We start from the raw sequence: 23,812 nt of genomic DNA, 5'->3' as shown, positions 1-23,812 counted from the left end.
AGAAGCTGGTGTGCTGTAACCATGCTAGCTCAGTGGGCTGCTAGGGTTGGGGAAACCTTTGATACTTTTTTATTAGTAAGTCACATGACCTTGGGTGAGTCACTTCACCCCTCCTTGTCATAGCCTCCAATGAATAATGACATAAAGCTGAAGGAGTTGCTGCAGTTCCCTATATTTAAGTTTTCCTGATACCTCCCTCTGTAGGTAAAGCAAAGCTCTTAAATCGTGTATTCAGTTTAGTTTTTCTCCACCCACCAGGGTTCAGTCAGTACCTGGGTATGTCACAGTCAAGTTACAACTCTGCCGGGCCTGGCAAGATTCTTCTCACTCCCACAGCAAACTTGCCTGATCTTTAAAGAACTGACACTAATAAACAGAGGCAAGTGTCAGGTCCTGAACAAATGTAATCTAGAGGAGGAAATGATCACTCAGAAATGCCACATAGAGCATGTGTCTGTCACCCACAGCCACACTGGGATACAGTCCTTGTCTCTCATGCTCATGTAGACATACCCCACCACCAGAACCAAGAAAAAGAGCAGCTGAATTTCTTTTTAAGGTTGCCCGGCGGCGTCTGTGGAGTCCACCAGGTTCCAAGTTGGTTAGGGCTGGTATAAAACACTATGTGGTTCAGTGCAAATTACTATCAGTAACACCACACATAATCCTAGAAAGGCAGGGCTGCAAGAGACCTTCAGAGGTCATCTAACGAGTCCAACTCCCTGCCTGAGGCAGGATCATTCCTATCCAAACTATCCATTGTCTAACCCAGTGGGTTTTAACCTTTTTAAACTGAAGACACCTCTAATTTGGCTCAAGGCACCCCTCTTAGACTCAAGGCACCCCTTGGAAAATGCCAGCCCTTACTTTTAACTCATTTTTGACTACAGAAAAACAACAGAGCCATTCTTTTGTTGCAAAGACCTCAGAAAGATCCAAACCGGTCAAAATGGTTTTAACATTCTGGATTCCTATTTAAAATCTCTGGGTTTATCCTGTGCATCAGGTGTGCACACCTGACAGAGCTAACATCATGTGGCATCCCATGGCACCCTTGAAAGGATCTCAAGGCAGTGCAGGGTGCTGTGGCACCTTGGTTGAGAATTCAGCAGTTCCCAAACTCTGACAGTTGCACACCACCAATTTAAAACAATACAGCCTTAAGTGCCACCAGCAAAGTTTTCAGTCCAACATTAAGTACCACCAGCAATTTTTTGTCATATAAAGTAATTATAATAAATCTGTTAATGTGTACCACTGACAGGTTGTCTGCATACCACTGGTGGTACCCATACCACAGATTGGGATCCACCTATTAGCAAAACTAGCTAGGCCACCCCAATACAACCACAAGACATAGCATCCCAACCTGTCACAGGCAGAGGTAGATTAAAAGGGGTGCACTTGCACCCCCTTTTTATTCCTGCCCCCTTCCAAAGTTTAAAACCAACTGCCTGGCAGTGGTAGCAGCATTTCTAGTCAGGTGGCCCAGAGGGAGCCAATTGTCTTCATGGTTCATTATAATCTACAGATCCCTTCTTAGATGGGATGGGGAAACCCTTCATTCCACCAGTGTTAATGACCCCCTCTTCTTTATAATGGTTTTGATGTTTCACCACTCAAGCTATCCTTTGTTCTGCAGTGCTGTTGTCTGTTCACTGATCCTAGGGAGGAGGCTCCTATTTCACAGCCCTGCAGATCTTAACTCCTTTCAATGAGGTTCTATTTGTTTTTGCTTCCATCTTCAACTGCATAACACAGGCCTGGACCTTAGCCTATCAGTAAAGCTTCTAGTTTCTTTATAACCAGAGCAAAATATGTATTATGGGAAATGATGCCTCTCACCACCTGCACCCCATTTTTCAAAATCCTAGATCCACTTAGGCTCACAGGTAAAGCTGGGGGATTGTGGTAGGCACCATCCTGCTGCTGCCAGGGGGTGTTAAAATACCTTCCAGAGTTCCAAGGAAGGGGGCCACATCCTCCTCAGGTGCCAACTGAGGAAGCACCTGGTTAGCTAGTCCCCTCCTGAATGAAACCAGAGCAATATACCTGACCAGGAAGGAGGCTCTGGTGAGGGGGAATCCCTGAGGGCTGCAGAGCTGTTTTCCTGTCCCTGATTTGTTTGTGTGTCTGGGCAGTTTCACTGGGGCATGTCCACTGGCTCCTTGGACTTGTTTGGGGGACAGTGGGTGCTGGCTGGTGTGCATTGCTCTACATCCCCCCTTGGCGCACTCATCATGAACCTGTGCCCTCGCTCCCATCCCTGTCTTTTTTTTCATTTGCCCCAAGGAATCTGTTGGTGTGCCCAGTGACCTCCCTTAGCAAGGGAGGCTCATAAATTGCCTTCGTGGGCCTAGGTTCCTGTTCTCTGGCTCATCTAACAGGCCCATCTCCGGGCAGTTTCACTGGGCAGCGTCCACTGGCTCCTTGGATGCACTGGGGAGCCAGCGAGTGCTGACTGGTTGATGTGCTCTGCTTTGCATCTCCCCTTGGTGCACTCATTATGAACCTGTGCCTTCACTCCCATCCCTGTTTTGTTTTCCATTTGCCCCAAGGAATCTGTTGGTGTGCCCGGTGGCCTCCTGTAACAAGGGAGGCTCGTTTGCCTTGGCAGGCCTAGGCCCATGTTCCCTGGCTCATCATCAGACAGGCCTGTCTCCAGGCCAAGTTTCACTGAGCAGCGTCCACTGGCTCCTTGGACACATTTGAGGGCTCGTGGGTGCTGCCAAGTGTGTTCTGCTCTGTGTCCTGCCTTGGCACCCTCATTTTAAACCTCTGACTCCCCTTCCCCACCTGTTCTGCCTGTTATGCATCCCAAACAATCACTGATGTGTCCTTAATGACCCCCTTCTCAAGGAGGGGCTTTTCAGCTTTACATGCTGGGCCTAGACCCACATTCCCTGGCTCATCAAACAGGCCCATCTGCGGGCAGTCACTACGGTTGCCAACTCCGTTCGAATCTATTCCGGGCGGTTTCAGGCACGCCAAAATGCCTGCGACACAACGCCGACGACCTGCGGGCTGGCATCGATCAGTTCAGGATTAGGGTGCACAGGCTTTACATCAGGGCGGCAAACGCGCACTACCAGGACATTTAAAAACCTACATAAATCCGATTCAACCTGTAATATTAATTTGAACGAATGCCCTATCGTTTCTCTCCAGGTGACTCTCAGCAGTCTCCTGGAGATTTCTCTCCAATGAATCCCTGGAGACTCCGGGAGGGTTGGCGACCCTCGTCTCCCGGAGCAGCGTCCGCCGGCTCCTCAGAGGCGGCGGGGAGCCAGTCCAGGGCAGCCCCGCGCCGCCCCTGCCCGGGCGGGCCGAGTGGCGGGGCGGGGCCGGGGGAATCCCGGGCGGCGGTGACTCAGGCCCGGAGGAGGAGCCGGGGGGTGCAGCTCGGCCGCTGCCAGCCACGAGCGCCCCGCCGGGCTCCCGGGCTGGGGCCGGGCTGCTGTGAGGCGCGCGCCGCACCATGTCGCGGGCCGAGGGCTGCAAGGGGCCGGCGGAGGCCGAGGAGGGGCAGTGCGACTCGGGCATCGACTCGCTGCGCTCGCTGCCCGCCGCGGCGCCCCGGGACGAGCCGCGCGGCTCCGGCAAGGAGGCGCTGGAAGCCGAGGAGCGCGTGGACTCCAGCTACGGCTCCGCCTCGCTCACCGAGCCCCTGCCCGGCCTCGCGCCGCCGCCGCCGCCGCCCGACAAGCGCGGCGCCCTGCACGGCCTGAGCCACCAGCAGCTGGAGGCGCTCGCCTACATCTCGGAGGATGGAGACACGTGAGTGCCGCCCGGGGCTCGGCCGACAGCCCGGCCACCGCCCGGCTGGCACAGGGGACGGCGGGCTGCGGAGGTGGCTCGCCGCTGCCGCCGCCAGCCTGGGACTGGCAGCCTCAACATGGGAAGTTCCCTGGGTTTAGGGTTTTTGTTTTTGTTTTTCTTTTCAGATGGGTCCCCTCCCCAGGAGTAACTGGTGACCAGGCAGGAAAGGTCCCATCCTCTGGTCCATGGACCCTCACACCAGGCAGGAAAGAGTCTCCTCCTTGGCCCGTAGAGCTCCATGCCGGGTCGTAGCTGGTGACCACGGGACAAAGGTCCATTCTGATCCCTGGTCCATAGACCTTGGTCCTTGGATCTCCCCAAACAAGGCTGCAGGTGGTGACCAGGCAGGAAAGATTTCCCCCAGCCCCCCAGCCCCCATAGATCTCCACTCCGGTTTGTAGCTAGTTACCGCAGGGGAAAGGTCCCATGGACCCCTAAACCAGGCTGCAACTGGTGATCCCTGGTCCATAGACCTTGGTTCATAGATTCCCCCCACCCCTTGCAAACAAGGCTGCAACTGGTGACCAGGCAGGAAAGATCTCCCCTCGTCCTCCCCCCAGCGCCTATAGATCTCCACACGGCAGGTTGTAGCTAGTGACCATGGGGGAAAGGTCCCATCCCTGGTCCATGGACCCCCCCAAACCAGGCTGCAACTGGTGACCAGGCAGGAAAATTTCCCTTCCCTGGCCCACAAGCAAGACCTCCAAGCAAGAGTGCAAGTAGTGATCATACAGGAAAGGTTCTGTCCCTTCTCTGTACACCTCCCAGGCCAGGTTGTAAGTACTGCCATCCAGGAAAGCTCCCATCCCTTAGTCCAGAGACACCCCCCCTGCCCAAACCAGGCTGTAGCTAGCAACCAGGCAGGAAATGTTTCCATCCCCTGGGGCCATGTTCTCTCTTTCAGCCTTTCAGGGGGTTTTTTTGGTCCCAGTGAAATATGCTGGTCGTTTACCAGGGAATCTACAATTGAGCCAAGTAAACGGAACAAGTGGGGACGGGAACGGGGGCGGAGGGGGGAAGAAGCCGCTCCAATCCATTTGCCGCTCAGAGTTGCGGGAAATGCAAAGTTGGGGTTCCGGGTGGGGTGAACAGTCAGAGCAATACAGAAACACACATCACAGTGCAAAGTTTGAGTTTCGGCCTATTCAGCGGCTGCCAGGAAAAATGGAAGGGGGGGTGGGTTCTACATCAAAAGGAAAAAAAAGAAATGTTCTTTTCATCCACCAAAGCACAAAGCTTCATTTACCAAGTGGATGGATGGCTTGGCTGCATGAGATGTTTACCTGAGGAAAATCAGTTATGTAGAGGGGAGCCTAGGTCCCACCTCTTCTGTGGGTTGGAGTCTCACTAGGGAACAACTACGAGTCTCTTGATGTGGCTGGTTTCCGACGTAAATCCTTATGTGCAGCTAGCCTGTCTGCTTTGTACGGTCTGTGACCAAAGCAGCATGAATTTTAATGACTCTGTAATGTAAGTTCCTGAAGAGGCACTGTCCTTATCCTGCATCTCTGTTGCTTCTCTGCTACAGCTTTTGGTCTTTTTGCCTTTTGTCTTTGAGGACTTAATTGCACATCAGTGCGTGGTACAGACACACGGTATTGAACCTGTTTGCTTTGGCTTCTGGTAACTGAGTTCAGCTAATTGCTCCTTTTTCCTGTTACGTTTTACCTTGTCAGGATGTTTCCATCGCAAAATCAAAGAGCATGTGTATGAGTGTCTTAGCTGCTTGAATAGCTGAAACTTTGGTCCACAGCCTGGATGCAGGCCAGGGTTGAATACAGTAATGAATAATGGTACAGGAGGAAGAGAAACTGGAGGGGAACAGAAGCCACTGAACAAGATGTCTATAGCAGAGGATCAAAGGTCCTGTTAGCTGCAGAGGGGGAGGATCTTGTGCTCATCCAAGGAGGTGCTTCTTGCTTGATAAAAGCCGGTCTCATCTCAGCTATGTGTTTACTTCCTGGTTGGGAAGAAGGCATGTGCTAATTAGCCCATTCCTGTGTGTTGTGGGACATGCTGAGAAGAATGACCTTGCAGCAAACCCCATCCAAGCCAGGTTAAATGAAACCTTGCTCCCTCCCACTACCCCCAGCGTGGTTCAAGCACTGGCTGCTCTTTATTTTCTCATCTGGACATTGTAGCCCACATGGAAATTTCCATGCCCAATGTGATCACTTCAGTTGCACTGGCATAACTGCCTGCGTAGATGCACTTAAGCAAGGTACAACTAAAATGAGTAAGGGCAAGCCCAAAGGCCTGTGAGGCTGTGGTGCATTTGGTGACTGCTGGTTTCCCTTCCCCATTGTGTCCCTGGGGTGATATTGTTTGTAAATGCTTCAATTGATTTTGGGGGGGGGGGAGGGATTTGATCCCATCTTTTGTAGGGGTGACTGAGCCAGTTGCTTGTCAAACCAGGTTGTCCAGAGTCTGATCCAAAACTCCCATTAATAGGAGGGGCAAACAAACATGATCTGGTGTTCTCCAGGTGTTAGGCAGCAACCACTGAACACATTTCACTTGGATTCAGTTGTCTTCTGTGCTGGTTTAGGTCGGCTAAGCTGCCTGCTCTTATCTTCAGACTCCGCTGGGCAGTCAGTTTGGGCTAGTTGCTGCTGCCTTTTGCTCCCTCCCATCAGGAGGTGGCTGTGCAGAGGCTCTCCAAATGGCTGCAGCTGCTCTTCTGGTTTTGCTTACTTACAATGCAGTTTAAAACAGGAAATCTAAAGAGTGCGTGGGGCGGATAGGGGATGGAATGGTTGCTACTTAGTAGCCGAAGTGAGGTAGTTTAATGCTGAGCAGTGGGACAGGGAATCCGCACACTTGGGTTCTCTTCCCAGCTCTAGGAGAGAGTGTGTTCTAGTGATTAGATTTTTCCTGTGTGTAAATTGGAACTAATCAAGTCCAACTAATGAATGTTTGTGAAGTGTTTAGAGGCCTTTGGGTGGAAGCAGTCAGCCTGCCTCACGGCTAGCTTTCCTTCAGCTGCAGAGGCAGACCCACTGTACTCCCTTGCACCTCAGCTCATGACCCAACAGCAGCGGGAAGGTAGCTGCTGCCTTGTGCGACTTGCCTCCAGTGCAGCAGACCTCAAGCTAGGATTCAAACTGTAATCTCATTATTTCTCAGTAGGCTTCATTGGGCAATATCACTTCCTTGTAACCATTGTAATTCTGAAAAAAGACAAGTTCTGGGCTTTTAGCTTCTAGTTCCTGTTTCCTCAGTTGCCTCTGTTGATTCAGGACTGAACCTGGCATGAAGCAGCATGCCTCCAGTTGGTGATGCTTGGTGTGAGCTGTAAGGCCTAGTGCCTTTGCCGGCCCAGTCCTTCCATGGAGTTTCCTATGGGCTTGCTTAAGATTTTATGTCCCTAGGAGATAGAAAGTGGGGAAGGACTCTGTTATCAAGTCCAACCCCTGAATTAAAGTTTATAATTGAGGTGGAGATCTCATCATCACGTGGACACTTAGTCTCAGCTGGAACCTCCCATAGAAACCTAGACATTCAAAGGTGCAGGTATAAATTGACCTGAACTGGAGCAGCTGAGCCCAAACTGACTGCCTCTTCTGAAGAAAAGAGGTGGTGCCTGAGGATGCTGGCTGGGCTAGCACAAGTGAAATGAGTTTGGTGCTTGCTGCTTAAGACCTAAGGGACATTTAATCGTGTTTAAAAAATCACTGCTGAGTGATGATAGGTTTAGGAAAGTCAGGACTAGGATAGCAGATTAGGGAAGAGGGATATTGGCAGACCTGGGAGGTCAGGTCAGGGGCAAGGAGATAGCAGGACTGGGGCCTGGGGGGATCCAGGCAGTGAAATAAGAGAAGATGCTACAGGTCAGGATTGATAACTAGCCAGAAGAGTTAGAGGTTAGGATTGAGGTGCTAGCAGAACTGGTTAGGAGAGACTAGAGTCCAAAGACTGGAACAGAAAAGGGCAGGGGCTATACATCTGGCTGGCAGGGGAATGGTTAGTATGGCTGGAGGAAAAACTCCTTGCTATACTGCTCCCATGCATGGTCAGACTAGACTCTGCCTGGGAACATGTGGCCTTTCCATTGGATCTGGACAGTCTTTCCCTCAGTGCATTTCCAATGGAGTCGGTATCTGTGGAAGCCAGAAAGGGGTTTTCCAGCCTGGGGGATGGGCTAGCTCTGGACAGACCACAGAGAGCTTTTCTGTTTGTGCCCCAGACTCTAAACAGGCTCAATCTTTGTTAAGTGTGTGCTGGGGAAACCCCCCTCCCTCTTGCGGAGCTAGGCAGATGCAGGAGGGCCCCAGCTGCAGAATCCTGCAGAAAGGGTGGGGGAAGGACTGTCTGCCTCCTGCAAGGGCATGGAAAGGGCTTGCAATTCACACTGGGGTCCTGGGCAAAACTGGTGGGGTGATGCCACAGGCTCCCCGTGCACTGCAGAGAGGAAAAAGATCTGCTGGCAGAATGGGTAGCTAGGCCTGAACCTCCCTGAGGCAGCCACACTCTCTGGTTCAAAGATCTCTGCTTCTATCACCAGGCACCATTGTGATGGCTGAAGCCAGGGCAGACTATATGTCCCAGTTTGCCTGGCCTTGCCTTCAGTTAACCAGGTGGGAGTCCTAGTGTTCATGGGGCAGCACCTTTGTGCAAAGGCAGCTGTCATCTGCATGGTGTAATGCAAAGCAGGCACCATCTCTGCCGCCCCCTCACGTGGGCAAAGTTCAGGGGTCCCTGCATTGAACACCCTCTCACAGTTTCCTTCATGTGAAAGTAGGGCCAGGCCTATTTTGGTTGTGCTACACCCATGCAGGGTGTCTCGGGGAAGTAGGAGCAGCAAAGGGGAGCCCGACTTCCTCCTTCCCCAACAGTGTGGTTAGTGCCGCTGTCTGCTGATAGGAAATCACATGTCGATGACTTGTGGGCTGAGACAGGTTAATGAGGGACCAGGGCAGATTAAAGAGTTTTAACTTGTGTCTGTGTCTCAGAGCAGACACCCTTCAGGTCTCTCCCTCCCCATGGCAGCAACTGGAAGCTGCAGGGGTGAAGGAGCTCTTCCTTGCTTTGCCTGAGGTGCCTAGCTACAGCCTGCTCTGAATGCTAGGCCTCCTTGCAGTACATCACTTGGTGACATAGGCAGGGTTAGCATCTCCCCACAGTGCAGTGATGCACTGTGAGAGCCTGACAAAGCTGCCTGCCCCTGCCCCTGCCCCTTGCATTTCACCATGTCCCGCCTCAGCATGGCTAAGCTTTTGCAGGTTCAAAGTCTCTCCTCACTGCCTGTTTGTATTGCTGTACATACTGTTCCTTTTCATGCTACCCTATGTGTCTGGGCAGGAGAGGGGGTGGGCATCACTGAGCTGTGGAGGACTCCTGATAGAGGGGAACTTGGAAAAGGACAATGAGAAAAGATATGGGTGACTAAGAAATGGGGAACAGATCAAAAGAACCTGGCAAAGGGATAACTGTGGGAGGGGAAAATGGAGGCATGTGGAAATCTGCAGCTCTCCAAAGGGTGTCATGGCACAGGGAGGGGATGTGATGGGGAGGAGTGGGATAGAGGGAATTATTCAGCTCTGGAACAGGCTCCCTTGAGGTGAGGTAGAATCACAATGTCTGGGAATTCCTAGTGCAGGTTAGGAAAAACTTTTGTTGGGAGTTGTGTAGACAGAGACAATCCTGCCTTGAGCTGAAGAGTGGCTTAGATGAGCTCATGAGGTCCCTTCCAGCCCAGTTTTTGTCTTTTTTCTTGGACTCCGAAGGGCAATGCTGACATACCCTAGGCTCTTATCAGCTCCTGTGGGAAGGATGGAAGCCGCATTGTTCAGGAATGTATATTTAGCATGTTGCTGTCTTAGTGTGGGCAGGATGGGCTGAATGGACTAATAGGGGCTTTCCATCTCTAATGACAACGGTTCCAAGAGCCCGAGTCTCCGGTTTGCCTTAGCGGCAGAAGTGTATCCTTTATCTGGCTTGGTGTGTAATTTCCTCCTATTTTGAGCTGTTGGGACCAGAGGCGCCACCAGTGGTGTGCCCAGTTTGCTCATTCCGCTGGGAAATCGGTCATCTGCACATTCCTCTGTCATTCCACGTGGTGTGGGCTGCACACGTGGGGAATCGAGGATGCTGCCAGCTGCTGCTGTTGTGGAGGGACAGTCCCTGGCCTAGGCTTGGCATGGCTTAGCTAAACCAGTATAAAGCCTAGTAATTCTGCAACAGGAGACAATCCTGGCCTGGACATAACCTTTCATTTCATGGTAACACCCAGAAATGCCGGGCAGGATCTGAGCCTCTTCTTGATGGCAATGTCTGCATTTCTTAACTAGGTTTTCCCAGGTCCTGAGATGGCCAGGATCCTTGCAGGAACAGGATGCATACCCAAGAGGATGTTACTTGGGTAAATCTAAATTCCTGCGTTATGCAGTGCAAACAGTGTCCCTTCTACATTCTGATGATGATTTCCAAGAAAAGTCTTCATGTTTTCCACTTCCACGGATGCACTTCCAAGGGGAAACCCGGGGAATTTCAGCCAAAAGGGGAAGAATGTTTGGAAAGTTCCAAGCTCTAGAATGCCAGAGGAAAAAAATATCCCCTGATCCTCAATATAATGAGGAGCTAAGTTTCTGTGAAGTGACTGGAAGCAAGTCAGGATGAATCTCTAACAGACTTGCTTGAATGATCCCTTTAATCACGGTTTTGCTTGAATGATGTTCCCTCACCATCATTAGCAAGTGTGGGAAAAGGTTAGTTCAACTGATTCATTAAGGGAAAGTATTTTGGCACCCTGACTAGAGATAAGGGTGATGAGAGACTGGAGAGGATCTAGTGTGTGGGCTGGGCAGGCCTGAGGGAGGAACCCTACAAGCAGCCAAATTCATGAAGCTGATGTAATTAAAGATACCAACGTCTGTCCACATCGCTGCCAGGATCAATATGTACAGGAGTGTTACCATGTCCTTTGCCAGAGACAGAAGGCTGCACCACTCAGAGCAAGGTAGGGATCCTAGAACTGATAAAAGAAACTCCTCGATTATGATTATACTCATCAGTTCTAGCCCTGCACTGGCATACTGGGTTATTGGTTGTCTGCAAGCAGTATCTCTGAAGTAGATTCTTGCAAAGTACAGGTTTGTTTCCCAGCCACGTGGGGGGCGGGGGGGGGATGTATGTGTGCGCGTGCATGCGTGCGTGTAAATTCAGTGTGTCCCCAAACAGGATCTGCTCCTTCCGCCCCCACAGGGTGGAATTTATTCAGGACAGTTCCTAGTTTTGCTGCAGATTCCCACCTTCCAGTGTGTGTTACAAAACCATCTGCAACTGTTTGAAAGCAGCTCCAAACACCCCAATGCTTTTGGGTGTCTCTGACCTAGATTTTGGCTGGCCCTAGTGATCTTACAGGGTAGAGAGGTGGTCCCTCAGTCTGTAATGGGCTCATTGAAACTCACCTGAACTGCACCGCAGTTCTGATTGGGGGGCCACTTATGCTGCAGGCTGAGCCAGCCCTTCTGCAATCCGGTCACCTGTTCTAGCACTCTCAAGGGAAGCAATAGAGTCCAGGGGCTGTGGGGCAAGGTGTGGTATGTGAGTGTGGGGAACAAACCTACCCCAGTAATAGGGCCATAAAGAGCTCTCCAGCTTAGATTTCAATAGTTGAGTCTGTTCTTATTTATCCAGTGTGAGAGAGGCAGGGAAACAGGCTAGAGGGCAGGGTGGGCTCCATCTGCTTGTACAGCGTCAGCCTTAGACCTCTTAACAAGGTCTGGGAGTATGTGGTCCTAAACAAAGCCCACTGGCCAGGCCAAAATGAACTGGTGCTCTGGGCTGCCACCACTTTCGCAGTCTCCTGCTGAGGTCTGCAGAGCTGGCCCCCAGCTAGCTAAGTACTGCACCCTTCCAGCAGCTGATCTGCCAGTCAGTGCTGAACAATCTCTTCAAAAAGCGATGGCTGCAGAAGTTGATGTGTGTTGTGTGGCTTCAGCCTCAGTTTATCAGTTTATGCTGGCCTCCCACTCAGAGCCCTTTGTGGGCTGATGTGAGACAAGTGGGCTGAGTTTCTTCTTTTCCTGGCTAAGACCCCAACCTTTGTGAAGGAGTGAACAGCAAAGTAGCTAGCTAGCCTGCGGCCTCTGCCCACCTGAACCTCCTAACAGTGGGTTCTGAAATGCATGGCCCTTCCTACAGAGCCCTATGCTACGGTGGTTTGGCCCCTGTGTCAGGCGCCTGGAAGGGAACACCCTTCAGCAGCCGTGGAGTGGTTTCTCTATAAGAGTAGTTGGACTGCATCATGGTTTGCAGCCAGAAGAGCTAGAGAATTTTGTCTTAAGAATAGGTGAAACCACCCAAGGGGGAGACACTTGCTGGGAGTGGCGGCATCTTGTCCCCAGGGGAGTGGATTTTCCACACTGTGTTCTTAACAGCGGCCTGCTCTCTACCTGCAGTATCCCCTGCCTGCCTTCTCTCTAACCCCAAACCACCTCCTACTAGGGGACCTCCAGGTCAAGATTGAAAGGCGTCAAGACTGAAAGGCCAGTAAGGGATTGGGGTGAGAAGAGGATGTTGTTAGCCAGGATTGAGAGCATTTTACTCAGTGGAGCGAGACCGGGGCTGGGACAGCAGAATTTCGGCAAGCCAGGAGAAAAGTGCATGAGCAGAGCCCAGAACTGGAATTGGAAGGAGGGTCTGAGGCCAAGAGAGAAAAGCCTTCAAACTCTCTGTATGTATATGTGTGTGGGAGGAGCCCAGGAACAGCCTAGCAAAGGTGCTGTGGGTTGTTCCAGCCTGAGGCGGGCTGGCTGAGCAGTGTGGCAAAGGTTCCTGTTGGTGGTTTCACTTCTCTGGGGAAGGGGTTAGCAGGGCAGGTTATAGAGCCGGAACGGGAGAGCAGGAAAACAGTGGAATTCCCCTGCTGTTTTCCTCCATGATGCATCTTGTCCAAGTCCTCGTGCTGTGGATGCCATTTCCTCCTTTTCTCCCACAAACAGCCCAGTGCTTTGCATGCAAACTGGCATTGGCGTCATTTCTTTTTGCCTTTCCACTTGGAGAAAGCAGAGGGAGAGTTCTCTCCAGCTGTGCATGGAGCTGAGGCAGAGAGGGAGGGAGGTCAGACGACATTGGGTGCTCCATCCCATGGTTCAGATGCATGTGGGATGAGTGAAGGAAGGGCCAGCCAGGGTAATATCCCCCTTCCCAGTGCTGCCTCTCCAAGGCCTTTGCAAGCAGGCATCCATTGCACTTCCCAGATAAGAATGCGTAATCTCTGCCCTGTTTTTTGGAGAAAGAAGTGAGTCAGGATGCCTCATAGCCCCACAGTAGCACAGAGCTGGCAATAACCCAGATGCCAGGCCACTGCCTTGATTGCAGCCAATCTGTGGTGATGCAACTGCTTTTCTTGCCATGCAGCTGTTTCCCTTTGCCACTGTTCCCAGCTCAGCCACCTCCCTTCTCTGGCCACCGACTCAATTTCACTGTCTTCCCCTCTCCTGCTTTTTCCCCTCCAAAATGCCTGTGCCACTCTGCACAGTACTTAGCCATCCCATGCACAGTGTAAAAATCAGACTGTGTTGCAACTAATTCATGGCTCTGTAAAATGCCAGGGCACTTGCAGGGTTGGCAGCAAAATCAGACTGTGTTGTGAGACCAGATAGAAGTGCTGTGGAGCAGGACCCTGATCCTTCTGGTCCAACAACCTGGATCTTTCCTAGGTGACCTGAACAGGTTTCCTATGTGCCATTAGCAATATAAACACTCTGATCCACAGCGGAGTGGTTCAGAGCTCAGCAATGTCTGCCTTCTCCTCTGCTCTCTGTCTTTCTAAGTAGTTTGTGGCAATGCGATCATCACTGTTTGAAAGGCAGCATCATCTGAAGGCTCCACTTCCATGGAAGGCACTATAGAAATGCACAGAGATTGTATGTGCGCACCCTGAAGCGCTCAGAGTCTACATAGGCCAGGCAATCAACAGGTGGGAAAGGAAACCTAGGCTCTAAGAGGGGAGAAGGGCCCCTTTGTCCAGATGCCCACTGCTGACCAGTGACAGAGGCAGATACAGAGCTCCCAGTCCATTTATTTGTCCCCTGGACTGCACTACCATCACCCATCTTAGCTGTCCTCTGCACATAGTCCTTTCCCAACACCCTCCCTCTTCTAGCATAACCACTTAATGTTCCCTGTGTCCATCACTCCTGGGGTTTGCAGCAGGGAAATATGTGGGTGAAAGGGTGAGAACAGTAGGCTGGACGAGGGCAGAGTTAAGGTTGCAAAGTGTGTTGTGCAATGTCTGGTTGTTGCAGGTATTGGAAGATGTGCGCCTGTGGGCAAGCAAGAGAGGGCATGTAGTTATGTCCTTGCTTGTGGGGGGTTGTGTTGCAGGCTTATCTGCTTTACAGCAGAGCTCCAATCTCACTTCATAAGGGCTTGGATTTAGCATTACCCTGCTGCCGCTGTGCCAGACAGGGCCTTTTTGTCCATGGGACAGTGCAGGCATTGTTGTCAGGGCTAAGGAAGACAACTCTGAGGCTGAGGCCTCTGTGCCTTGTACCTTCCAGGAATGGGTTTCCCTGCTTTAGTATAAGACAACAACTGTGCCATGAGCCAGATCTGTGGAGCCAGCAGCTGCAACAACAGTAAGTCTGGCATTTGGGCCATGTGGCAGTGGTGGAGCTCTGGCAGGAGGGGCCAAGTGGAGACAGCTGTGCTCACTCTCTTGCCTCCAGCTACCGTGTCCAGCAGGGTTCAGATTTTCTACAGCAGGAAAATCCCCTCCCCGCCACCGCCCAAGCTCCTAGCAGTTTGGTGGTAGTCCAGCAGGCAGGATGAAATGGCTCCATGGGTCCCATGGATTGCATGTTTGACACCCCTGGAAGATGATAATTCCAACTTCTTGTTGATGTTACAAAGGCCAAGCACCATCCTCTTGCACTTCAGGCTTATCTCTCTGCTGTGATTCCCTGCTTCCCTGGTCCACTTGGGCACCTGGGGAGGGGTACCTGTTACACCCAGTTTCAGGAAGTCCAGGGTTGGCAGCATCTGCCATGGGAGAAGTGCGGAAAGGGGCAGTTGCATAAACAAGGAGCCAAAGCCCAAGCCTGAGCTGTGGGGAAAAACTCCCAAATGTCCCAGATGCATCCTAGTTACAGGTGAAAACCCAGCTCTGACTCAGCAGGACTAGTGACTGCTTGTGTGCCTCTATTGCTTCTTACAGCTCAAGATCTCAGGGTACCTCACAAGCCTTTAAAGGGTAGGTCATTTGCTTTTGCAAGCAAAGCAGGTCTCTGTCTGCCAGGTTCACACCACCTGGCAGGTCATGGGCACCAAAATAGATTAAGCCATGGAAAGCCCAAAGGGATGAGGGATAGCAGCTAGCACAACAGCTGCTACGGCAGCACAGGCCTGGCCCAGTGAGAGCAGATTTACTGCTGGAGAAACCAGGGACAGTTTTCTCATGTTTTCCAGTGCCTGTCTTTCAGTCCCAGCCTGTATATTTCCCAGACTATCCAACCCCTTGCCCACATGGTCATGCTCATCTGCCATGGCATAACTGGTCCCAGGCTTACGTCTCAAGCTTAGCCCCTCTGTTCCCACATCCATGGCTTTGGATTTGGGAACAGAATCCAGGAATCCTGACTTTTCTAATTGTTGACCCTCATAAATCAGGCTCTTCCTTCTGAGAAGTGAGGAGAGAGTGTTAGCTTGGGGCTTTCAAGTCTGAGTTTGTCAGCTTGCCACCTTTCCCCCCTTTGTCAGGTTGCTGGGTACAGTTGCTGCCGAAGGGGAGTTTGGGGGATTTCAGGGTGGGGGCCTGGGTTGGCAGACCTTGGAGAGACCTGTGTACTTTCATGCCACCTCGGCTCAGTCCCCTGGGACTGTCTTAGCCCCTGAAAAGTGAAAGCGGCGGAGGTCTAAAGTTCAGTCTGAACAGCCTTGGAAAGTCCCAGAGCCCAGCGCCTAATCACTGCATACCTGCCAAGACCAGAGGAGGAGCTTGTGGCCCTCTGTGGTGAAAGCATGGGGACTGGTAGGGACGCAGTGGGAGCTGGGTTTGAAGAAACAGGGACTGTCCCTGGTAAATGGAAAAGGGAGGCCTGCGGGCACATGACATCAAGGATGTCTGTCTGCACAGAGGCTTGGCTGGAGGTCTCCTAGGGCTTTTTCCTGAGTACTGAGGAAGGTGGGAGCTGCTGAGTGAGCTTGGCATCGGCATTTTCACCACTGAGACAGCATGGTGCATAACCCTGTCAGTGCACTTCCAACTTGAGCAGCAGCAGCTCCCTAGCATCCCCAACCCCAGAGAGGTGCCCAGTGGAAACTGCTCTCTTCTCTGCACACCAGAGGCTGAGTCAAGCCTGCTTTCCTGACTAAGTGGCTCCCAGATGTCATTCTCTATCCCCCTACGCAGGGGGGAGCTCCAGCCTTGCAGGGAGCCCTCCCCATGTGGCACTCAGACATGCTGTGGGTGGCTGCTCCCTTTAATGGGGCAGGGGAATTCCCTCCGCCTTCATGACCCGGGGCTTCCCCGGGGATTTTGCCTTCAGGCACAGATGTCCCCCAGGGGTGGGCAGCAGGGGAACCTGCTGCTTAATGCTGCTCTGTCTCCCACAGTAGGGCCTGGCTTGGGGTCCCTTGCATCCTGCTGCTAACACACCTGAGCTCCCCATCCCTATTTTCTAGACAGGGCTGAACCTGTGGCACTGCCATGAAACAGGCTGCAAAGTCAAGTCTCTGCAGAGCTGCTGCAGGTCTTCAAGTGCATCACAGGTCCAGGTGGCCTCCCTGCAGCTCAGAGCCAAGCACCCTTTCCAGCCTTCGCACATGCTCTAAGAAACTACCACCCATGCAAGCCAGCAGGCCCAGGGTGCTGTTGAGGACTCCGGTCCCTAGACCTCCCATTTCTGGTGTCTCCCTGTTCCTGAGCTGTGTCCACAGGCTGACCTAGGTGGTCCCCAGGGCAGCAGTGTGGCTGGAATCTGTAGGGGACACTAAGAATGCCAGCCAGAGTGTCTGCATCCAGCACCAGAGGCTTTGAGCCACTGTGGCTGCCCTGGGCCTGACACTGCCAGGCTGCGTTGCTCCACAGTGATAGAGAGAAGGATCGTAGCCACCCAACTTCTCTCGCCTGGGCAGGCTGAGGCTGCAAGGATGGGAACTTGTGGGGCTTGGGGCCTGTATATGGTGGCTATATCTGTTAGCCACTATACACAGACACTGCCCCTGAGACGGTTCAGACAGGATGGATTGGAGCACAGGCAGGAGGGACCCTGCTCTATTGCAGGTGAACATCAGGTTTTCCCTGCTGCTGAGCTGTAGCAGCACCTAGACCCATGTGTTGGTAGGAAACCTCTCCCTCCCCCCCTTCCCCCTGATCTGCCACCCAAGGCAGGGCTTTCACATGAGCTGCCCTGCTGACTCCCCTGAGAGATGAGCTCTCTCAAGATCAAGACAGGTCTTGCTGTGATCAGAACTGAAAGCAAAGCTCCCTTTGTGACTTAAAAAGCCAACCCACCCACTCCTCGCTTCTTCCCCCTCCACCAGTGGAGGCCTGACCCCAGCAGCGTGGGTGGGCTGAAAGAAGGCCAGGAGTGCCCTGGCTGCTTCTATAATTGGATAGGTGGGGGCAGATGGGGGCCATTTTGTACTTGCCCAAAGGTGGCTGGTGAAGTTGAGGAGGCTAATCCTAGCCTCCCTGCAGGGCTGAAAATTATTTTTGAGAGCTTGAACCTCTCTCACTCTTGTTCCTACTGCTTGGGAGAGAGTGGAGACCATCTTGACGCTCTTGTGCAAGTGTGGCCCGCGTGTTCTTGTGGTCTATGAGATATAGGTCTTCCCACAGCCCCTGAGTGGGAAACTCTGTGCAAGGACTGGGGTCAGGCTCCAGTATGGGGGACCTGGTTCTCTCTTCCAGCATGGGTGGCTGGGTCCTGAGCCATGACAGTCCTGAGGATCTGAATTGAGTTTGGGTTCATGGAAGTTGTGTTTTCTCTCTCTGTATATAGATATATATTTTATTTCATTAATCTGTAAAGATGCATATCTACCCTGCCATCAGTCCCTAGCATAGCCAGTACTAAGACATCCCTTACAGGGGGCTGGGAACCTTTCTGCTGCCTCTTATACATCATGTCCCTGTTCCTTCTTAGCTGGGGCACTGCCTGTAATGTCTTGGAGGTGATTTACAGGTTATTTTGGGCTACTTGCCAGGACCCCTCCCAGATCTGTCCCCTGCCCCCGCTCGTTGTCCTTGAGCCAGGAAAGCAGAAGTGTTGTGGCGGCAGGGAGGAGGGGTGTGGAAATCCCCTGGCAGCTACAGATCGTGCTAGGCTCCAGCCCACTGCAGCCAGTCCCTGGTCCCGCCTCTCTGGAGCAGATTCAGCTCCCTGGACTCACTGACTCTGTGCATTTGTACCTCTGAGAATATAGGGTTTTGCATTTGAATGGGGCACAGGGAACAATTAGAAAGTACCAGCTGCTGCCTTTTTGAAAGGGCTCCAGGCCTTGCTGTGTCTGCACCCTGAGAATCTTGTGAAAATTGCTGTGTGTGGGGCTTGCTCTGCAGGGACATCTGGATCTGTTCACTGCAAGAGCTGCTCTAGCATCCTCTGCCACGCCATCTCCATATACTGTACTTGGCTGCTCAGCTGCATGCTAGAGCTGGCTGCATTTCAGGGTTGGGGGAATCTCAAGTGGCAGTAAAACTCATAGGTCTTGTGGGCTGATAGGGTCAAGACCCTTCCTGTAGGGTGCCCAGGCTATCTGCAGCATGGGTGACTGTGCAGTGCGGGGGGGATCCTGAGATGGCATGGGGAAAAGCAGCAGGGACTGCAGGTGAGGCTCTGAGGGGTCAAAAGACCTGTTGAGAGTGGGGGAGGAGCCCTCTGTCATGATGACATGCCTGGCAGTTTTTAAGGCCCAGCTTGAGAAAGCCCTGGCTGGAATGATCTAGTTGGGGATGGTCCTGCTTTGAGCGGGGGGTTACGCTAGATGACTTCCTGAGGTCCCTTCCAAACCTTATTTTCTATTTTTCTATGACTGTGCTGTGCCCTGCCTGTAAAAGACACCACTCGCTGGACCCATGCCTGCCCTGTAGGAGACACTCCTATGTTACAGGGTGTGACTGTTTGGACAGTGGGTGGGGCCAGCCCTGGTGGAGCCCCGTGAATGTGCCAGAGCTGCACCAGTTTCTGCTGGCACAGAAGCATTGGGGCATCTCTTGGAGCAGACACTCCCGTAGGAGGCACAGCCTGCTCAGACAGGCTTGGGGTGCCTGGCATAGGCCCAGTCTTTTCTCCAGTTGTGACTGCATGGAAGTGTTCATCTCCTGGTGGAGTGGCAGTGGCAGCAGCAGCCTGGGTATGGTAACACTGATCTCTTCCCTTCTTGCAGGCTGGTGCACTTGGCCATCATCCATTGTCACCCAATGGTGGCGGTCTGCATCGCCCACCTGCCCAGAGAGGTGCTGGAAATCCAGAATGACTTGTTCCAGGTGAGTGTCTGTCTGGGAGGGAGGCAGACATGTGCTGCCAACTTGGTCTATACCACAAGAATAGGGATGTGGACACAATCAGTATAACCATTTCTGGTGTCTCCCTGTTCCTGAGCTGCGTCCACAGGCTGACCTAGGTGGTCCCCAGGGCAGCAGTGTGGCTGGAATCCGTAGGGGACACTGAGAATGCCAGCCAGAGTGTCTGCATCCAGCACCAGAGGCTTTGAGCCACTGTGGCTGCCCTGGGCCTGACACTGCCAGGCCGCGTTGCTCCACAGTGATAGAGAGAAGGATCATAGCCACCCAACTTCTCTCGCCTGAGCAGGCTGAGGCTGCGAGGACGGGAGTGGGGCCTACAGCAGAGGGAACTTGTTTCTTGGTGTCATCCACGGCTCTTGCCTCCTGACCAGCATGTGAAATTGCTGGGTTCTACCTAACCTCTTTGCCCCAACGGCTCCTGACCCTGCTGTCTCTCTTTCCCTACAGACCCCCCTTCACCTAGCTGTGTACCTGGAGCAGCCCAGCGTGGTACAGGCACTGATACACAAGGGGGTGAATCTAGTTCTGCAAGACCGCAACGGCAACACCCCGCTGCACTTGGCCTGTGAGCAGCAGAGCTTGCCTTGTGCCCAGCAGCTGCTGCAGGAGCCAGCCCCTGGGCAGTGCTCGCAGGACTTACAGCTCCAGAACTGGCAAGGTGACGAGCAGTGCAGCAGGACGGAATGGCTGTTGTGGATGACTCTTGGTTGTAGTGTGTAATGTGTGGGAGGGGGAGGGGGATGGGAGCCAGGTGCTGACTCTGTAGCTGCAATGTGTGTGGGGGTGGGGTGCCAGGTGCAGGGCCTGGTTCTGTAGGTGTGTGGGTGTGTGGTTAGCATCAGACTCCATGCTGAGATGCCCTAGGCAGAGAAGGCTTTTGGTTCAGCCTTGGTGCAGTGCTTAGCTAAACAGGGCTTCAGACTGGGACTTAGGGTTCCTGGTGATACGTATTGTGCCTAGAGCTGCCTTTGCTGTGTCTCCTTCCCAGGCCTCACCTGCCTGCACATCAGTACCCTGAAAGGGAACCTGCAGCTGATGACACTGCTGCTGCGGAGTGGAGCAGACATTAATGTCCAGGTAATGCAAGTTGTGGCAGGTGAGGCAGCTGGCATTACTGCCTGAGCCACTCTGTGCCCCTCCCCCAGGCTGGCATCGTGGGAATAACCTATGCAGGCACAGAGGCTGGCTAGTGACAAGCTTGGTCCTGTATCAGGCAGTGACAAAGCTGATGGGGCATGGGACTTTGGCATCAGGGCTTCTGGGTGGGTGTGGCTTTTCTCTTGGGCAGAGAGGAAATGCCCTATGCCATGCAAGGCCCAGGGCAGTCCTTTGGCTGGGGGGCAGACTGCATGGGGAAGGTGCCCATCTTAGCAGTTTTGTGCCCTGTGGGGTTTCTGTGAGGGTGGTGCAGTGGTTGCCACTGTGAATGGTCATTCTGTTTTGGGGGCTGCCAGTGGGAGAGATGACAGGGCCCAGTCTGACAGTCCCTGTGCATTGTTGGCTCCAGGAGGGCACAAGTGGAAAGACACCCCTACACCTGGCAGTGGAGTGCCACAACCGCGAGGCAGTCCAGTTTCTCCTGCGCAAGGGTGCCTATGTGGATGCCCAGATGTACAATGGCTGCACACCCCTGCACCTGGCTGTGGGCCGGAAAGATGCCGCCGTTGCTGCCATTCTATCCCACTCGGGTGCGGACACCCTGCTGAGGAACATGGAGGATGAGACCGCCCAGGACCTGGCTGACGGCAACGATGATGTGAGTCTGCCTGTGTCCTCCTCTGCAGGGCAGCCTGTGGTGGGGCCTCAGGGAGCTGGTCCTGGCCCTAGAGATAGGGTACAGGAGATGGCACACCTCTCTGCACAGGAGGCACTGTAAGGGCAGGAACATTTGTTGTGAGGAGCTCCCAGCTACTCCAGTGGCAGCTCTTCCTGGCTGGAGAGGAAAAGGAGGGCTGGCTGTGAAGGAGTTTGCTGTTGCCTTGGTTTGCTCTGCCCTGCTTAGGACAAGTTCAGTAATGGGCCAAGTGCTCCTGTCAGCACTCGCCTGTCGTTTGCTGCACCCTGGACTGGGTGAGTGGGTGGGCCGGCCTCCTGCATTGCTGCCCTGCAGTGCAGCCAGTCCTGTGGGGGGGCAGCAATGACACCTGTTCTGGGCACACTCAATGAGCTTTTAACCTAGCTCCTCAGTATTAACCCACCTCTCTCCATACCCTTTTCTTTCGCAGCTCTTGGCCCTCCTGCCTTTCGATGACCTGAAGATCTCAGGGAAGCCTGTTGTGTGCTCTGAATGAGGGATCAAACTGACTTCGGGGGCTGCTTCCCCTGCCTCCCTGCAGGAGGCAACCTGCTGCTGCTCCCTACTGCTTCATGGACACCTGTATGCAGCACAGGGAGCTGATGTGCATGGAGACACAGCTTGGGACATCCTTCCTTTTGTAAAAGAGTGCCTGTGGTCTCTGACTTGCACTCCAAGCAGGGAGCAGCTGGAGGAAGGTAGCACCATGAACACTACATTGGCTCCTTGAATGGTGCTTTGGGACCTCTGGTTGTGAGATGGTACCTGTGCTGCAGAGAGAAGGGTCTGGCATTCCTGCACATCCTCCCCCCTCAGTTGGGGGCAATTGGAAGGGGACATCAGTCTCCACACTGTACTGGAGAGCAGCTAGCAGGTGGAATTGCCTCTGTCCCATGCCCCCAAGTAATATTGGAGCAATTGCAGGGCAAAGACCATCCCTCTTTCCCAAAGAGGCTCTCTGCGACTGCCTTCTTGTTGAATAAATTCTTCATCTCGCTCAGGGCTCTATGCGATTTCCACATCCCTTCTCAGCTTTGTGGGGGGCTATGCACTCACCAGAGCTGCAGGGGCCCCGAGGGGCAGATTTTCTTCACCTGCCTAGCTCCCAGCTGTGAAGTAGCTGGAGTAGGCAGGAAGGGGGAGTCTTCCTTCAGCTCTTCCACCTCCTTCTGGCACACCAGAGATGAAGAATGGGAGCCCCCAGCCCTGCACGTCATGAGTTGCTGGGGAGAGGCACAAGGCCCCACATGGGTCCAGGGGATTTCCCCCCCCCACCTTTGCATAAGCCCAGCCTAGCTCCAAGGGACCCCAGCCTGATGAGGAGCAGGGCTCTTTCCCCTGTAGACAATTCCATTCTGCCTATCATTGCCCCAACACGTGGCTGCTGCTGGACACCCGTAGAGAGGAGGAGCTGTGGTGGGGTCTGGGCTTCCTCCCCAGCACTGCTGCTGGCTTGCTGCATCCCTGCGGCCACACTCCCCCTGCTATGCCTTGCTTTTCCTGCTCTGAAAAGAGGATGCAGAGACCCTGTGACCCACCTTCCTGGGAATGCACAAGACACTTGGTGCTTGGATGTCTGTATAGGGATGAGAGCCTCCAGTAGAAGTGGCTGGAGCAGAGCCAAGGGGTATTAATTGGGAGGATGACAGTTTATCACTTCCCCTGATGGTGGATGCCATATGTTCCCTCAACCCCCACTTCAAGAGGGCTATGTAGGCAATGAGCGGAGCCTTCAGAAGTCAGCAGGCCAAGCAACTAAGGGAATGGGAGTGTGTATGCCAGCTTCAGTACCCCTGACCCCACCTTGGCTGGGGAAATTCCCAGCCCACTGGCTGGGAGCGGCTGTTATTGTTTGGGGCAAGTCCTGGATGGCGCAATAGCCTGGGATGCTTAGGAGCGCCTGCTCCTTCCTTCCCCCTTCTTGGAAAGGCACATGCAAGGGAAACATGTCAGGAAAGAAGCCAAACTTCCCAGCAGGCACTTCTGCAGCCTCAGCACAGCCTCTCTGGCCTGTTCTAAATCACCAGCCACACTTCTCTTTCGCTCGTGTTCCCTCTTGCCATCTGCTCAGGTCCTGCTGGGATCACAGGCACAATAAGGTGCTAACTCCAAAGCCAAGTGGAAGTTGATCTTCTGCTTCTCAAACCAGCTCTGTGTTCATTTCGGGGTGGAGAGCAGGCTTTGTCCCAGAGAGGCCTAGGACTGGAATGATGGGAGGAGCTCTGGATCAGGAATGAGGGGCATTGGCAGAGCCCAGCACTGGGACAGCAGGTGGGTGTAGGGGGTTGCAGCTCAGTAAGAAGGGCAGTGATGAGAGGACTTGTTCACCTTTTTCTACTAAAGGAGCACCCTTTTCAGATCCAGGGGCACCTCAGAAAGATGTCCTGTGTTGTCACCTGATGGCTGCTGGTGGTATTGCAGTTGTGTTGTGCTTCAGCTTTGCAGTTTCACCAGGGCTCCTGTGCAGCTGCACATCATTTGTCATGGACTCGGCCTCAACAAGTTCCCAGGCTCCAGTGCAGCAGTGCCCACCCTTTTTTCCCTGTGGGCTGGTTGCTACCTGGACCAGACCGTCCATGGGCTGTATCCAGCTGGTGAACCAGAGCCAGTGCTGCAGGGGTCCAGTGAAGGGCAGGTGGAGCTTGGGCCCACTCCAGCCTGGCTCTGAGCTGACCATGTGTGGGAGGGGGTGGTGCAGCAGCCAATGCCCAATCTAGCCC

General features: G+C 53.3%; 1 protein-coding gene across 1 annotated transcript; it reads left to right on the top strand.

Annotated features, from left to right (window-relative positions):
• The first annotated feature begins 3,365 nt into the window (after positions 1–3,365).
• On the top strand, positions 3,366–23,301 carry NFKBIE (NFKB inhibitor epsilon). Its single transcript, XM_090046346.1, has 6 exons — positions 3,366–3,777; positions 19,159–19,258; positions 19,745–19,955; positions 20,286–20,374; positions 20,805–21,053; positions 21,523–23,301. The coding sequence occupies exons 1-6, from the start codon at positions 3,479–3,481 to the stop codon at positions 21,586–21,588; spliced, it is 1,014 nt and encodes a 337-aa protein (XP_089902472.1). The 5' UTR covers positions 3,366–3,478; the 3' UTR covers positions 21,589–23,301.
• The last annotated feature ends 511 nt before the right edge of the window (positions 23,302–23,812 follow it).

This window comes from Crocodylus siamensis, chromosome 1 (genome assembly GCF_052110815.1).
Source record: "Crocodylus siamensis isolate JL-2025a chromosome 1, ASM5211081v1, whole genome shotgun sequence".
Classification (NCBI taxonomy): Eukaryota; Metazoa; Chordata; order Crocodylia; family Crocodylidae; genus Crocodylus; species Crocodylus siamensis.
The sequence above is the reverse complement of the archived record's forward strand: the minus strand, read 5'-3'. Positions and strand labels throughout refer to the sequence as shown.